Genomic DNA, 16,603 nt, shown 5'->3' on the forward strand with positions numbered 1-16,603 from the left:
CGGCCCCTCCACTCGAACGGAGGGGCCTCGTTCCTTGTGGGTCGTCGCAGAAAATGTGCGACAGCACCACCTTTCGGATAGGCGGACCAGATCCGGAACTCGCAGTTGATTGGCGGGCGAAGACGCGACCAAGGCCGCTGGGACCGCTTGGGGAGTAAACGGTAGGGAAAGTGGGAGGTCCCTTGCCCAGCCCCTCGCGCGTCACTCCGACGTTCAGGAGGAACGTCAGCCAATCACAAAAAGGCTCCCCAGCGGAGCGCCGCGCGTCTCCGGAGTACTTTTGATCGTCTGTGATCCGCTGAAGCTGCGGTCTCCCGCGCAGTCGTTCGCCAGTTGGGCGCTGTTCAAGTAGGGATTCCTGGCCGTGATTTTTTGGGAGTTGTAATCTAGAGGGTGTACTGGGGAATCCGGCTCCAGTATTAATTTAAGGCAGTTAATTTGTTCTCCTCCCCTCTTTTCGTTTTACTGCGTAAGAGGTTTTACAACTTCAAATGCCTGCAATTCTACTGTAAACTTTCTGTCGACCTTGAAAGTGAATCCCAAAGGCAGACGGTCAAATAAAAATCCAAGCCCATCAGATACTTTGGGTTTCAGAAAACATACCAAAAGTCGTCGCAGAGACAATTATCACTGGAAAGTAGGTATTGTAAAGATTCAGGGTAAGAATAAAGCCTCATTTTTATAAGAATCCAATCAATAACAATTTGAATTAGAGACTAGATAGCCATCCTTCATTGTGCAAAAGAGTTTAACTTAAAATGTATACCTGGGAAGCAAAACTGAGTTTTGGCTTATTCAGTTCCTCAGCACGGGCCCAACTCAAAAGGAGCTTTGTAATAGCTATTCCCAGCCTCATTACCCCCCAAATGTGTGGACTTCAACCTGCAGAATTCTCCACACTAACTATACCCGCTTGGGAATTGACGTGTACATATTTGGAGAACTCCCAGATTAGGGGAGGTGATTTTAGAAGACAGTGCTGAGTGACATTAGAATAAGGTTTTCCTATCACCTTTCCCCCATATCTTTTCCTTGCCTGTTCTTTCTTTCAGATTATAAGCAATGACCTATTTTGGAAGTTCCAACATAGGATAGAATGTTCTAAACATGTCTATTCATTCTGAGCTCAAAACAGAATGTATTTTTCACTTAGACCTTTTTGTATTCTATTTTTTCATAGTCAACGAACTCTTTATTTCACAAAATACTGTATATTTTAATCTTTTTCTAATTGACACACATATTGCTTAATTGTCACCATATAGCTCTCCTTTAGGGTTCAGATGAGATGCTTGGTGTAATCAATACCAACTTTTCACAAAATCCAGTAGTATGCAGCAGCATTGTTCAAAACACATATTTCTGTCATTCCACATGACTGAAATAAAGATCACACAACTTGTTATTATCCCGAACAGGCTTCTCCTAAGCATTCTCCAAATGTTACTGAGCTACAACTTTCAGCATCTCACACTACTAGGGAATGCTGAAAATTGTAGATTGATACTTAAGAGGCACATTTCCCCATATTGGTGAAAAAGCATTGTTGTGAATGTAAAGGCTGCAAGTTCAGACATTCATAGCTTATCAGCTTTTAGGCCAAACAAACTCAGTTCATATTGATAAGGGAAAGATGTTCTCTGTCACATGAACATAGGCAGATAATCCAGCTTCTTCCTCTGCTAGATATCAAAAAAGTTTTGGTCCTTTTAAAACTGGGGGCAGAGGTTAGTGTACTGAGGCCAGAAAAGGGTGGGCTTTAAGACTGCTCCGCCATAACCTTTGATTAAACTTTGAAGTTTACAGAAAGATAGGAATACCAGGAAAAGTAAGCAGGGAAAGAGATGCTTGAGGTGAGGCTGATTCTGAAGAAATAGGTTAAAAATTCTAGTGAGGAATTTGCTTTAAGATATTTATTATTTACATAGGAAGTATTTTTGTAATGTATTTTAATTCATATTTATTATATTTTAACTAATATTTATTTTTTTACTGTAAACCGCCCAGCGTTGCTCTGCAGTGAGATGGGCAGTGGCAAATTTGAAATTTAAAAATATAAAATAAATTTTTCTGTGTTATGCTTTTAATGTCTATTTTCTTTCTCTCTTTATATAAATTACAGAATTGGGTGTTTGTATCTTTGCCTGCATCTGTCACCATCCTTCATGCTTTTTGAAGCAGCACAGAATTTTATCATTAACCCTTTCAACTTTGGAGATGTGCAGACAGAGGTAGTTGAAATCTAAATATTTCACACCTTTATTCAACTATATTTAAAGTGATGGTGAATGTTATCATCATAGTGGTAATGTTTACTAATCTATACAAATCCTATACTATATCAAGTCTTTTTCCAGTCAAGGTAAAAAAAAAAGGTCCTGAAAAAGTATACAACGTATGTATATATGGTTATAATACATAAAAAAGGAAGAAAACTAAATATAAACAAAAATAGTGATTATGTTGGGTTATATAAACATCATAGAGGAAATTAAATTATTAAGACATTTATGAAATATGTAAAAAAATCTGCTTAAACCCTCATATTGCTGAGAGTCAGGCAGCATACAAGTTTAATTAATAATAATGTTCCCTGAACCAAAATGTTTGTGTTGCAAAAGTATTCAAGTGAACCAGAGAAAGTTTTGTTGACTATTTTGTTTTGACATAAACAATTGACTTGTTCCATCCTGAATGATTCTTCCAATGACTCCCTGACACATTATTATTTAATCACATTAATAACAGAAAATACAGGTCCATCTGTGTATGTGATTTATATGCAGTTAGTCTGGAATTATGTTTAGAAGCATTAGTATATATTTTCATCTAAAGTTACACATACTGATACTGAACAACTGGCCTTTATTTTATTCATTTTGATGAAAAGCAGAAAAACATAGTCAAATTTAATGGCCTCACTCTCTCATTAGATCAGACTGAAGTACTTATGCATTTCCCATTAGAGCGAAGCTTTTTTTAAAATTTCTATCAAAAGATAAATGTTAGTGCTTTTAAGTTCAGAATATAGAAGAGCATATGTTTGTCAAACTTATAAATGTGCCATATTTATAAAACGCTTTTCCACTTGAAGTTAGAATTTTCATATACTGCAACAGAAAAAAAGGTCATGTAAGTAACCATATTAGTAAAACATGTATAATGTCCTAACCAAGAGTAAGTATCCCAAATATTTATGAAAAAATACCTAAATGCATATACATCTCAGCTATATTTTAAAAAGATACATTAGGATCCATGAAATAATTCTGTAGTTATTCTAATTTTCATATTTTCTGATGCTCATATGCTGAGAAGCATTTTGTCAGATAGTTTTAGTCCTTCCACCCACCACCTGTATAATACTTTTAACACAAGCTAATTTTTTTTTTCACCAAGTAAGAAAGTATGAAGAGTACAGGTAGTCTTCGCTTAACAACCACAATTGGGACTGGCAACTCTGTTGCTAAGGAGCGTGGTTGTTAAGTGAGACATGTGATTGCAACTTGCAATTTCGCTGCTGGCTTCTCCATTGACTCTGCTTCTTGGAAGCTGGCTGTGAAGTGTGCAATTTAAATAAATAAATGGTGATCACATGACCACGGGATGCTGTGATGTTCATAAATGCCTGCTGGTTGTGAATAGCCTGAATCCTGATCACAGGACTCTGGAATGCTGTGAATGCTGGCTATGAAAGGTTTGATTTAAAAAAGATATCAAGTTCTGTCGCTAAAGATTACAATATATAAGACACTGGTAAAATGACATCTGCGAGCAGAATTATTTTGTCCTCCTTTCATCTTCCAGTATCCAATAAAATTTATGCCAGAGAGTTGGGGGATATTCTCAGGCAGATTTATCATACACATGGGGGCCACTGACCAGCACATTGGGAAGTAGTGTGTAAATAAAAGACACATTCTATGTAATCCTTGGATGTAATCATATATAGTTGGGAACCTTTAAGCATGTTACAATACACAATATCTGGGGGGGGGTGATCTTAATTATTAATTATCCTTGCTGATTGGGGAGCAACTTGGCTTGGACAAGGCATAGTTATTTAGTTGATTTTACTAGCACAAGGAATCAAGTAAAAACAAGAGGCTGTGCCTACCACCATAGAAAACAAGTCAAATTTTGGCTTATCATTAATGGTTGCTTGTAAAAACCCAGTTTCTATTGTTATCCTATATCAATGGTTTTGTATTTCTATAAAAATTGGATGAGAATGCTGTTAAAATTAAATAGTTATATATAAACAGTGAAGCTACTTACACACTTTCCCTTCTTTTTCTAGTTTCTTCAAGTGTTGTTTGAGATTAATTTCTGCAAATTTATGCAAGTGGTCAGATACATCCTAGAATAAAGTATTCAAAAGATACATATTAATGGAGCTTCATTTTTTTAAAGTAAAACAGCAATAATAACTCCTTAAATTTGGTACAGATTAAAACACTTTTCAGGGTTTTGACGCAAATGGACGAAATTACTGCCTGAGCAATTCCTATTTTAATTGGTGGGGGGACTGTTTAGCCCTACCAAGAAGCTTGGTTTAGTTCAATATGAACTTAGACATTTTCTCTGAGTAACTTTCCTTTTTCCAGGTTATATCATGAACTATTATTAGAAGTTTATCATGAATTTCAGAAAGCAGGGGAAAAATAATAAAACTTGTTTTACAGTTCTCTGGATGGTAATTCTTCTCCTAATGCAATCTTACAATTAAAAGTATTTCTCTCTCTCTCTCTCTCTCTCTCTCTCACACACACACACACACACACACACACGTTACTGAAGTTAACATTACTAACTTCAAATTTCTCAGTACTCATGCAAATTTGTTCTTGCTGATTTATTATTAAGATTCTGCCACACAGGTAGTGTTTTGCCCTTGTTTTTACATTGCAGACTTTGGTATAGTTTGAGTCAATCATTCTGCAAAACATTTTTAGAGCTATATAACAACAACAACAACAACAATTTATTAAATGTATATGCTGCCTGACTTCCAGCAACTCTGGGCAGTTTACAAATTGTTAAAAAAAATTAAAACAATAAAACAACACAAAACAAAAAAACCCAGATAGGAACAAAGAAGAAGAAGAAAAGGGGGCTTCAATCACAAGGGCCTGGGTAAAGAGCCAGGTCTTCAAGGCCCTTCGAAATACCAGGAGGGTAGGGGCCATTCAAATCTCGGGGGGGGGACCTCATTCCAGAGGGCAGGTGCTGCTACAGAGAAGGCATGCTTCTTTGCAAAAATATAAGATAATAGGGATATAGAGAACTCACTGATTCAGGGACAGAAAATTTCTTAGAGCTTAGGAACATGCCATGCCCACCGTGCACCCCCCTGCCCCTCCCCGTGGCCATGGTGAACCTCCTCCTGGACCACAGTGAACCTGGGGTTAGTTTGATAGTTTCTGGAAGTAATTTCTTCAAGCTGGAAGCAATTTGAGGCATTCAGGACATAGTGTTTTTGAAAAAAACTATTTTTCATTAGAGAATTTTGCAAAAAAAAAAATCTGATTTTGGAAGGGGTGTTTAAAGTCTGAACAAAACATGATAGTCTGAACATTTTTGTATAACTATTAATACTGTATACTTCACAGCATACAACAAATATGATCTGGTGCAATATGATTTCTGAAAGCAAGTACATATACATGGTGTTCTTTAGATAAAAACTATTCTTGCTATGAGACATTAATTTCTTTTCTACCGCATTGCTTTCTGCATAACTGAAATCTAGTTCTTATCCAAAACCAGATGCCACTTATACCTTGTAAACAATTTTCACAAGTTCCGCTGTTGTGAGAGATTTCCCAGCACTCTCATCCAGGGCCTGTAGGATTTGCTGCTCACGTGCATTTCTATGTAAAATGTATTCCCGAATTTTAGCTCTTGCTTCTTTTACTACTGGACCATGTCCTATAAAGACAACAACATTTTTTTTCCAGAGATGTTTCTCTACACATTTCCAGGAGAACTTACTAATTAATAGTGCATACAGGATAATTTTTAAGAAGAGATGATTTAAAGTGTTCATATTGGCAAAGCTAACATGAGAGCCCAATATCTTCTAATTTTGTTATGTCTCCATATCTGTTGTGGCACCTTCCCTCTGGAATGACACCCCTAGAAATCCGGATGCCCCTGCCTGCCCCCCGACATTCAAGAAGCTATTAAATACCTGGCTTTTCTTTCAGGCAGGATGAAGGCTGAGCTCCTGCTAATGGATTTTTTTCTGGTTACATGTAGTCTTTGGGCTGCTCAAGATTTCTTTTTCGTCTTTTGTCTTTTTAAAAAGTTTTTAATTGTAAGCTCCCCAAAGTTTCTGGGGGTCAGGTGGCCTATATGTAGTATAAACAAACAAACTGTTGAATTGTGATAAAAATGCTGGAAGGGGTGAAAAAAGTACAAGTTCAAGTCTTTGCTGAACTATGGAGCCAATTTTGTTATCTTGGGCCAATTCATTGGTTTTGGTCCCAATTACATTTCAAAATAATAGGTGTGAGGATAGACTGGAGAACTTCTACCCCACCTGGACCACTTTGCATTCTCAGAGAAAAAAACAGGATAAATCCATGCAATAAATGGGTGAATTCTAACATTAACAGCCCTGAACTCAAAATGTTACACCCCCAAAACATCAACATTTTAAAGCAGGTTTGGATCATACAAGACCTTCCCTATAGTATTATTGGGATATTCCATCTGATTTTTTAAAATTTTCTTTCATACATTATTTTTGAGGTGCTGAATTTTGAGTAGTGTTTTCCTTAAGGGGAGTTGGGGAGAGGGGAAGGAGGGAGAGAAGGAGTGTAAAGAACAGACACTTTAGCAGCCAAAGGACTTTTCACAAAGTCTTTTCTTCATTTAGCATACACTCTATTTACTAGGAAGGAAAGAGCAAATGACATTACACCCAAAAGCACAAGGAAATTAAAATGTGTTTTATTTTAAATGAAAAACACCTGAATGCTCCTTCCAGAGTGGCTTCTCTCTGTGAAGCTCTAGATGTAGATTTACAAAAGTGAGAGTCTGAAACCTGGAACATTTTAGCATAGAATGTTCTTTTATGAACCAAGAAAAATCACAAAACAGCTTGCAAACAGGAGTCAATGAGACAGAGGCACCCATTCCTATTTCCACAGTACCTGTGATTATAGGACAATGAGATCAAAAATCTCTAGCCAAGCACTGCAGGCTATGAGCAACTCAAGAGAATTATACTCATGGAGAAGAGCTACTATAATTAATGTCAAACATATAACTTACCTGGGTATATTAAATCAGCTTTAATTCCCAGGAGCTTTTCCAAAGATTTCATGTAGTCATAAAGGTCTTCAAACACAGCTGTTCCTTCTCCTAAGATACAATCACCAGAAAATATGGCATTTTCTTCTAACAGATGTAAAGCCATGTGGTCATCTGTATGCCCTGGGGTGTATAATACCCTGCAAAATGACAAAAAAGTGAAATGTGATTATAATATTCAAAGTATAAATTGAAGAAAGCTCTTACAGTGGCTAACAAAGCCACACTTAAAAAGCTCAGATCCAAAATTTAAATGATTGATCTTTATACTGTATGGAAGCAAAGCTATGAACAATTAAAAAAAAAATTTTTTTTTTTAAATGAGGACAAATTAAGATGTAGTTAAAGTTTAACTAAGTCAAGAAACCAAAGGCCTCACAGGACAGATAAAATCACACCAAGGATTCAACCAGCAATAATTTTATGCAAATTGCCATCCACCAAAAACACCGAGAAAGCTCGTGTAGCCCTGCCATGTATACCGAGAAAAGAGCCCCACTTGAAGATATAACAGCCTAAACACACACATAAAGGAGAGGGTCCCAACTTATTTAGGGCTTTAGAGAAATTTCTTCTGAATGTTGTGCAGAAGATGTTATCAGGAGCCAGTTAATTCTTGGAAGAATAGTTACATTTGCCTATAATTAGCTTTGCTCAGCAGTCTGGACCAGGTAAGATATCCTCAAGTAAAGCACACTAGGGTAGTCCAATCAAGCCACCACTAAGGTGTGTGGCATGCTTACTTGTGGTATGATAAAGTTAAAGCTAATAAGGATTTTAAAAACCACTATATGAGGAATGCCTTACTGTGGATCTGGAATAAATATAAGGTAAGATTGTCTCCTAATGTACCTTTGTGGTTATCACCTCAGGAAGCATTTACTAGAAGAGAAAATGTGGGAGAAATGAGGTGGTTAAAATATAAAGACTTGTTAAATTTTGAGGAGGGAACCAAGTTTGAAAACAAGAGAACAGTTAGAGTTAGAAGGTTTTATATTTCATTGGTTTACTCATATGCAATTGTTTGAACATTTCAAGCTGGACAGAAAGAATTATAGATTTGCTAATGAAACAAATTATTTTCAGATTCAACTTTGTAGAAATGATGAACATATTACTGCTAAAATGTGTAAGATATTACAGATTAATTTAGAAGATGAACAAGTCAAGGTATCCATGATTAAATGGGCTGAAAACTTCGGATACAATATTATGTTGGAACAATGGGAAAATATGTGGAATAAAGGTTTGAAATTTACATTGAATTATAATTTAAAAGAAAATTTTTATAAAATGATGTATCATTGGTACTTAACTCCTGATAAGTTATCAAAAATGTATGCTGGTGTAACAAATATTTGTTGGAAATGTTTGCAGGGTGAAGGAACCTTTTATCATCTTTGGTGGACCCGTGAAAAGGCTAAAAAATTCTGGGATCAGATATGTATTGCTATTCAAAAGATTCTTAAAGTGAGCATTCAAAAAAAAAAAACCCAGAACTGTTCTTATTGGGTTTGATGGAAAAAGGACTGGAGAAACAATATGGAACTTTGCTTTTGTATATGATCACAGCCGTAAGACTGTTATATGCGCAAAGATGGAAGGATCCCCAAATACCTACAGTTGAAGAATGGATAATTAAATTAATGGATTTGGCTCAAATGGCGAAGTTAACAGTATTAATAAGAGACAATACTGTTTCTAAATTTGTCTCCTCATGGCAACCCTTCTTAGATTATGTGCTTGTGTGGGAAAAAAATGAGGCTTTGATTGTTGGTTTTAATGATTAGATGGTTTGTGTTGATAGAAATAATGTGAATTTGGATTAATTAGTGGTAAGAGACTAATTTTCTTTTAATTTGTATTTATATCGGTATTGGAGATAGTCGGAAGTCACTTTCTGTTTCATCTTTCTATCCATTTTCACTATTTTAGTTTTTGTCTTTTTTCTTTTAGTTCTATCTTCTTTCTTTGCTGTACTCTCTGTTTTGTATTTTAACTATATTTTCTATATAAAATAATGTTTTTAATTTAAAGAAAACACCACTAAGGTGTGTATCACTTGATTACTTTTGATATTTCAAGGAACAGTTGCAGTGAATGAACAACCCTCAGCTGTGCAAAACCCATCTATTGCACATGACAAATATTTATACCAAGGTTTACAATGCCACAGAATTGGTAGGAAAACAACAGACCCAAAGGAAACAATTTAATGTAGTTAACACATTTTCTAAACAACTGTATTTGCGTGACCTGGTACAAGGATAACATAGCACCAGCTTTGCTAAATCTGTGTACTGTATGTACTGAAAGCTAGGTGAAACATGTAATCAATCCATCCTAACTGGTCTCTTCAAGCTTTTTAGTTCTGAAACGATAAAACCTACAAATCAACTGAAAAAAATCTTGCATACGAAATACCTGCAAACAACATCAATGTGCAAATATTAACATTTACCTGAGAGTGGCTCCTTCTGTATTCAAAACATCTCCATCTTTTAAGTACGCATAATTCTGCTTTCCATTTATTACTTCTTCTTGATGTGGGTTACGGGGAAGCTTACTTATGCAATACTTATAACCTAATTTAAAAATTAAACAATATGTTTAGGATCAGAATTTAGTTGGAAATCAGTACAGCACTTTTTAAAAAACACAATATGCTGGAACTAGATGGATTCAGGACTGACGCACTGAAACACACGGAACTTACGACCATCTCTGATCTTAAACACAGACTTAAAAAATAGGTTCAATTGATTTCAAATTTTGGAAACTGATGCTGCGTTTAAAAGGCTGCTTACATGTTACTACTGTTTTATAGATATAGTTTGAATACCTGGTTCTCAGAAATAAACAAAAACATTTATCCTTGGGGATATAGTAAGGATACTGTGCACATCAGTATTTATTACTGATAGCATTTGTAATCTTTCCCAATCCTGAAAGTCCATGGACAGTATTTAATAGGATGGGTAGTGAATTTATCAATAACTGAATTAGCATCAGCACCTATGCAGGTTCTGTGAAGAGCTCCCTATGTGGGTTTTTTTTTTTTCATGGAAAGGATTTATGCTATTATGCAAGTGCAGGTCAATCAAGGCCAGGGGTTCTCAAAGTATGGCCCGTGGGCTGGATACAGCCCGCCAGGGTCATTTATCCAGCCTGCCCGCCTGATTGGCTGCCACTGCTGTCGGTCAGAAGTGGAAGTGTCGGGGCTGTGTCGGGAGCTGCAGGCGATGCACGAGGAGGGAGATCGCAGAGCTGGACTATTCTACATGACAGGTATGCTGGATCCGGCGGCTCTCCTCCTCTCCTCAAACTATAGTCCAGCCCCCCAACATTCTGAGGGACTGTGAACTGGCCCCCCGTTTAAAAAGTTTGAGGACCCCTGATCAAGGCAAACCATAGAGTCTACGTTATGCATACTGCCTATTATGCAAATAATTCTGACTACAGCCTCCAGATTATAGCCACAATCTAGCAGGTCCCTGTATGTGTACAAACAGGGCTTGCATACAAGCAGTAGCATATTTACTTAACATTTTGTTTTGTTTTGCAACAGCAGATTATACAAGGTTAACTGATTCTCATGAAGCAATCGTTAAAGCACGTATTAGCAAACATGCATACAAGTATTAAAACAGCCAATGCAATTTGTCTGTTTTGCAAAGAAGGCTCCATTTTCTGCTTTTATGAAGAGATTTGAAAAGACCCATTTCTGCAGCATTATGGAGTAGCTTAACTTGAACAGGTCAATACAGCTAGGAAGAACACTTGTTGCTAGTGTTTGTGAGATCATTCATCTCACCCTAGTAATAATGTAATTTAGGTAAGTGCTTGCCTTTAAAGAAAGGTGTGATAAAAATCCCTTCTGTTTAAAATAAATGTTTGACTTTATACATTCAAAAAGAACAGACAGTGAAAGTTAAGGCCTCACTTTAACTAATTTTTATGTATCTAAATTTACTATTTTTCTGTTGTAAATTGGGGCAACTTTAAGATGCTGACAATATAGGGACAACATCTACTGAACTGCATACCAATTTCAACTTATTTTATCAGCAGCACAGGGGGAGAGGGGAGGGGGCAAGGGGATCTGAGTGCTGCAAGCATTATGGTGGCAAACCCTGCCCTTTTTCTATATGTGTCACTAGATAGCACTCCCCCCAGAGTCAGAACTTGTGGCATGACACTGCAGCACTGTTTTCATCACAATGACATAAACAGCAAGAACCTGCAGGCACTACTATTTCTTATGTATGTTCTCTGCTTGAATTAGAGTGAAAGCCAAGACTGAAAGCTATATATAAATTGACAGATACTGAATGTCAATATGCACATCAACAAGACTGATGCAAATGGGTACTGAGATAAGAGTCAGTAATAATTATGAACTTATTCCCAGATCAGCAAGAGAAAGAAGATGGAATCTCCAATTTTTATGAGTGAATATATAAACACATAAAGGATTGGCTTTGCAAGAGGTCAGGCTTGTTTAAGATAAATTCTTAGTTTAACACACAGCAAATGTTATATTTTTATAATACTTGATCTTTGCTAGTTTTAATTTTGGCTAAGTATACTTAAAACTGGTGCTTGGGGAAGAAGATAAATTCTGTCAGAAGCTGGTCCTCAGAATTAATTATTTACCACCATATCTGTTAATAAACATTTAGTCCAACAGTCCAACATTTCTGACATCCTTCCTTCTTTCCCCGTCTGCTTTGTAACAGACTCTCAAATCACTATGGTCAAAATCCTGTAGCCGCTTACTTAGGAATAAGGACCACTGAATACAAAGAGACTACCTCTGGATATATAGGTTTGTGCTGAAAAATACTGATAACTTGCTTTGGATGTGTCTAAAGAGCAGTATACAAATTTTAAAAATTAAAGAAAATACTTACTGGTTGGAATGCTTTCACAAATATCAGATATGCCTCCAGAGTGATCATAGTGCCAATGAGTTACTAAAATTTCCTGGATGGAAATGTTGAATTCATGAAGTGTTTGTTTCAAACAGTTTATATATTCAGGAATAGATGGCTGTCCTGTATCTATAAGGATCCTTCTATAATAAAAACAGATTAGCCCAAGAAAGATACAGGCTTGGTTAATAAAAAAATAATTCTAGCAACTTTTTGATCCAGAAAAAAAAGTATAATGTAACATGAAAAGAAACATTTCTAGATCCCACTCCTTTTGTGTAATTTGGAATCCTGAAGAAAATTATATAAACTGCAAACTGGGCCTATATGCCTCTCTGGTTGTCACTGAGCAGCTTACATACCCTATTTTATATAAAAAAGTTAAAATTATATGTAAAGATCAAACAAGTAATAGCTAACTCATAATTCTATATCAGGAAAAATAAGCAGCCTAGTTCAAATAGCCAAGGGGGAACACTTTATAACACATCTGTCCTTAAAGCCTGCTGGAAGAACAAGTTTCCAAGTGCCTTTCTAAACCGAGTAAAGTTGGAACTGTACAGATCTCAAGTGGGTTGGTGTCCCAAAGAAGCCTCTTTTAATTTCATAATATTATACTACACAGCTAACAAGCCTATGCGAAGAAAGATAATGGAGGAAAAAACCCACTGGAGCAGAAATCTAATCAGGTGAATGAAAGAAATGATACTTTATAAAACAGTGGATCAAAGAGTAAAAGTGGATTAAAGAATAAAAGCGTAATGAAGAGAAAGCTGCCCATAGAAGGGGAAAAATATTGCCAGGAGCAAAAGAAGACATGACAAGCTGAACAAGATTCCAAGTAAGACTTATATTGTCTAAGAGGAGAACTAAACTGTATCAGCCAAGATTCAGGATCAGGGCTGTGGAAGAACAAATCATGTGCCCTAGATAGCATACTCAGTGTTTATCCTCAGATGCCTGTAACTACATCATGAGCACGCCCAGCTGCTTTTAAATGACCTGTGTACCTGACATTGCCTTGATTTCATCCATCCCACAGTAAAGGCGGCCTAAAGTTAGCTACAGTAATTCCAGTTTTAAAGTACAGGCAGTCCCCAGTTTAAGAACGAGTTCTGTTCCCAAGGTCTGTCGGAACAATAATACTGTTCTGACTTACATACAAATTCCTTAAGTTGAATTTGTAAGTAAGCCAGAACAGTATTATTGTATAATACTGTTTAAGTAGTATTGTGTAATGAACTCGAACCATTGTGTATTAAACTCAAATTGTGCTACAGTAGGCTCTGTTCTTAACTATGGGTTGTCTGTAACTCAGGTGTTCTTAACCCGGGGACTACCTGTAGTATTTTCCCTCTTTGACCCAATTTTTGCCATGAATATGACTTAGAATGCTTCACTGATAATAGTGAAGAAGGGAGGGTCGGCCCTTCTTTGGTCATTATAGGCTGTGGTGGGTACACACGCTCTCCTCTGGTCCCTGCTCCAGACCCATGACCAACAGGCATTTGCCCACACAACGCCTGGCTGGCTCTTTCTAAAGTATTTGTCAGTGTTACATAAGGTCCTTATTTGCACTTGTGCGCTTAAGATTTAGCGTACTTATGAAAGCACTAGACCTGTTTCAGGTTTAGGGCTTTTGAGAAATAACTTTCGAAAAGAGCTCTTTTCAGCTACACAGAACATTGGTTTGAACTGAGAAAGGGGGATATTTGTGGATGTGGCTTGTCAGGCATTACCGGTTCTACAGTGCTTCTGCCAGCAAGAAAATTTGCTTGAACGTGTTTTTAAAACCGTTTTTATTGTTTAGGGAGTGATGCCATTTTACTTATTTCTACAGCACCACACCTACTACACAGGCTACTTCTGGGTATTGCTGACCAGGGCCACCTGCTGCCAGCACTTCTATTCCTTGCGGCACTAATTTAGGATGGAGCTTGCTTACTATTAATTGTTACTTCTTGTTTCATTCCACTCCTCCAATGAGTGTGGAATCAGCCATGGAGAAGGAGTGTGGGGTGAAGGGGAGTGTCCCCAATGCTTCTCACAATCCCTTCTCCCTATCTCTGACCTGCCACTGGCCTGCCATTTCTGAACATGGGCTCTCCTCTGCACCTGTGAGCCATGCTGTTTTCAGACACGGGGTCAGCACCATTGCGAAAGAACACAAGGCTCATATCCAGAAACAGCCAACCCACTGCTCACAGATGTGCAGCATTTCTGTGCCTGCAAGCTCTTAGTTGAGGGGTGACTAAAAGCGCATATGCCATACTTGCCTAACCATTCCCCACCACACATTAAGGAGATTCATTGGTGTTGTTTTCCCTGCCACTGGATGATGCTCTGTGGCAGTGTTTCTCAAACTTGGTTTGAAGCTGAGCTGGCTGGGGAATTCTGGGAGTTCAAGTCCACACATCTTAAAGTTGCCAGGTTTGAGAAACACTGCTCTATCGGAAAGGAAAGGAAGATTGTTTTCCTTAACTTGTCCTGCTTCCTGGCTTTGTCAAGGAAACAGAATAGGGATTTGCAATTTCTGTGAGTTTAAGGCTGGACTTAACTTTAAAAAGTTAACTTTAACACAACAATGAGGAAGGGTCCTAAGCCTGCACTTTTGGGGAAGCAAGACCCCTGGACTTCGATAGGATTTCTGAATAGAGAGGAGAGGGCCGCAACACACACTGCGAGGCTTTTACATTTAAGTACGTGCACAGAATAATCCTGCTAGCGATGTCTCCCCCACTATGGTTTGGGGGGGGGCGTTTAAGATGAGCAAAGCAGTGTTCTGTTATTTTATCTAGGCCCCGCCTTCTCTGGCACCACAACGAGGAATCTTCTTTGCCGTCCCCCACGCCCACCCACGGTAGGCAGCTCGGGTGCATCTTCAGAGTCGCACGTGAATCGCGGGGGGCCGAAGGAGGAATTCCCGGGTGGCGCCCGAGCCTCGCCTTGCTGAGCGGGAAGCCGCTGCGACGGAACGGGAGGCTCAAGCCAGGGAAGCGCGTTACCCACCGGGGCCGCCGAGCCAACAGGGCCGAGGCGGTGGAGGCCGGAGCTCCGGCCGCCGCGTCTGCCCCTCGCCCGAGCTGCTTCCCACGTACCTGGGCCCGGTTCCCACCAAGTAGGTGTTGGTCCCCTGCAGCGTCATAGGCCCGGGGTTACAGCCCAGGACGCGAACCACCCGCGCCGACAGCTGCTCCACCTTGGGCAGCACGGAGACCATCTTCGCACCGCTCTCGCGGCCAACCTGAGCCCGGCGACAGAGGGGACGGGCGGAGGAGGAGCAAACGATATAGAGATAGGAAAAAGGATAGAGTGACGACTATGGAGACTTCACTTGTTGGCTTCTTGTAAACACCGGCTGAGTTTAATTTTCTCGCTCGCTCCCCTCCTTGGTCAGAATTTTTGGGGGCACGAAGAAATCCAGGGTGTTAAAGAATGCGATTTTTCCACGGTCCGGGTTCACATGTGCACACAGTGCAAGGGAAAGAGAGATTGCTGCAAGTGTGGAATGTAAGGAAAGAGTTAACTGGGCGCTTCCTCGAGAGCGAGGCGGGCAGAACTTGGAGAGAACGAGGGGATCCCGGGGACGCGCTTTGCAGACCAGCAGGTCCAAGGCGGGGGAGGCTGAGAAGCTGGTCCAGTACGCGCAAGAGAAGAGGGAGGCGCTTTTAGCAATCATTCTGTAATAATACCCTGGAAGAGTTTGTTTCTAACATCTGTCTTTATCTTTATGCAACATATATCCTACATTATTAGTTCTGTAATGTTATTGTTCAATAAAAGCTTGTTTATTATCAGCTGGTCTTCTGGATAAATGAATATATATCCCCCATAAGATACTATGCTAACGTACTAGAGGAGATAATTTTATCTGGCACGATGTCGACAATTACTTTATATTTTCTATCCATGCTTGATAAAATAGAACAGTGGTTTGCTATTTACCTTCTCCTGTGCCATATGACATGATGCCTTCCCTATTCTAGTAAAGTGATCTAAAGATGCCCCCACCATCTTCTTATATTGCTGCTGCCCAATATAGGGGCCTGCTTGCTTTAGCTGGGCAGCTGGGATTCTCGCTCATTTCCTGCAGGAGCACCCCTCTGCCATAATGAGGCAGCCTTGCAGGACTTGACAGAGAACTCCTATCTAAAAAACAAAGAAACAGACATCAACATTGGGACTACTAGATCTGGGTTGCAAAACTAGATAACCACTCTTGGAAGCAAAGAATTAAGCTAACTAGCAGTCCAGATGTGATAGCCCTAAATAAAACTGGAATTAGGTTTGTGGAGAATTCATGGAGGGAACTCCTTTGCCCTGCTTATTTCCATCTGGGTGGGCAATTT

General features: G+C 38.7%; 1 protein-coding gene and 1 long non-coding RNA gene across 5 annotated transcripts; one reads left to right on the forward strand and one right to left on the reverse strand.

Moving 5' to 3' along the window:
* Positions 1 to 7: 7 nt before the first annotated feature.
* LOC148213748 (uncharacterized) lies at positions 8 to 8,824 on the forward strand. 2 transcript variants are annotated; one of them, XR_015794097.1, is made up of 3 exons: positions 8 to 637; positions 2,123 to 2,231; positions 8,698 to 8,824. It is a non-coding gene; the product is annotated as an uncharacterized LOC148213748 (long non-coding RNA). The 2 variants fall into 2 exon arrangements; XR_015794098.1 differs by having other exon boundaries at positions 135 to 659.
* On the reverse strand, positions 1,240 to 15,533 carry LACTB2 (lactamase beta 2). Of its 3 annotated transcripts, none has more exons than XM_088130982.1 (7): positions 15,353 to 15,533; positions 12,234 to 12,394; positions 9,782 to 9,905; positions 7,282 to 7,460; positions 5,783 to 5,931; positions 4,279 to 4,360; positions 1,240 to 1,378 (listed from the first exon to the last, which is right to left on the reverse strand). In XM_088130982.1, the coding sequence occupies exons 1-7, from the start codon at positions 15,472 to 15,474 to the stop codon at positions 1,302 to 1,304; spliced, it is 894 nt and encodes a 297-aa protein (XP_087987108.1). In that variant the 5' UTR covers positions 15,475 to 15,533; the 3' UTR covers positions 1,240 to 1,301. The 3 variants fall into 3 exon arrangements, with proteins under 3 accessions (XP_087987108.1, XP_025028937.2, XP_007438237.2); XM_025173169.2 differs by having other exon boundaries at positions 1,244 to 1,378; positions 12,234 to 12,397; positions 15,353 to 15,531; XM_007438175.4 differs by lacking the exon at positions 1,240 to 1,378 and adding an exon at positions 2,846 to 3,110 and having other exon boundaries at positions 12,234 to 12,397; positions 15,353 to 15,530.
* Between the last annotated feature and the right edge of the window lie 1,070 nt (positions 15,534 to 16,603).

This window comes from Python bivittatus, unplaced genomic scaffold (assembly GCF_059951505.1).
Source record: "Python bivittatus isolate LINGU-HERP-01145 unplaced genomic scaffold, Pbiv_v1 ctg000840_np1212, whole genome shotgun sequence".
In the NCBI taxonomy this organism is placed as follows: Eukaryota; Metazoa; Chordata; class Lepidosauria; order Squamata; family Pythonidae; genus Python; species Python bivittatus.

Coding starts and splice junctions, on each gene's coding strand:
- LACTB2 (XM_025173169.2), bottom strand. CDS start 15,474: ATGGTCTCCGTGCTGCCCAAGGTGGAGCAGCTGTCGGCGCGGGTGGTT. Junction 9,906..12,233: donor TTGTGAAAGCATTCCAACCA/GTAAGTATTTTC, acceptor TTTTTAAATTAG/GTTATAAGTATTGCATAAGT. Junction 4,361..5,782: donor TTGTGAAAATTGTTTACAAG/GTATAAGTGGCA, acceptor ACTTTATTCTAG/GATGTATCTGACCACTTGCA.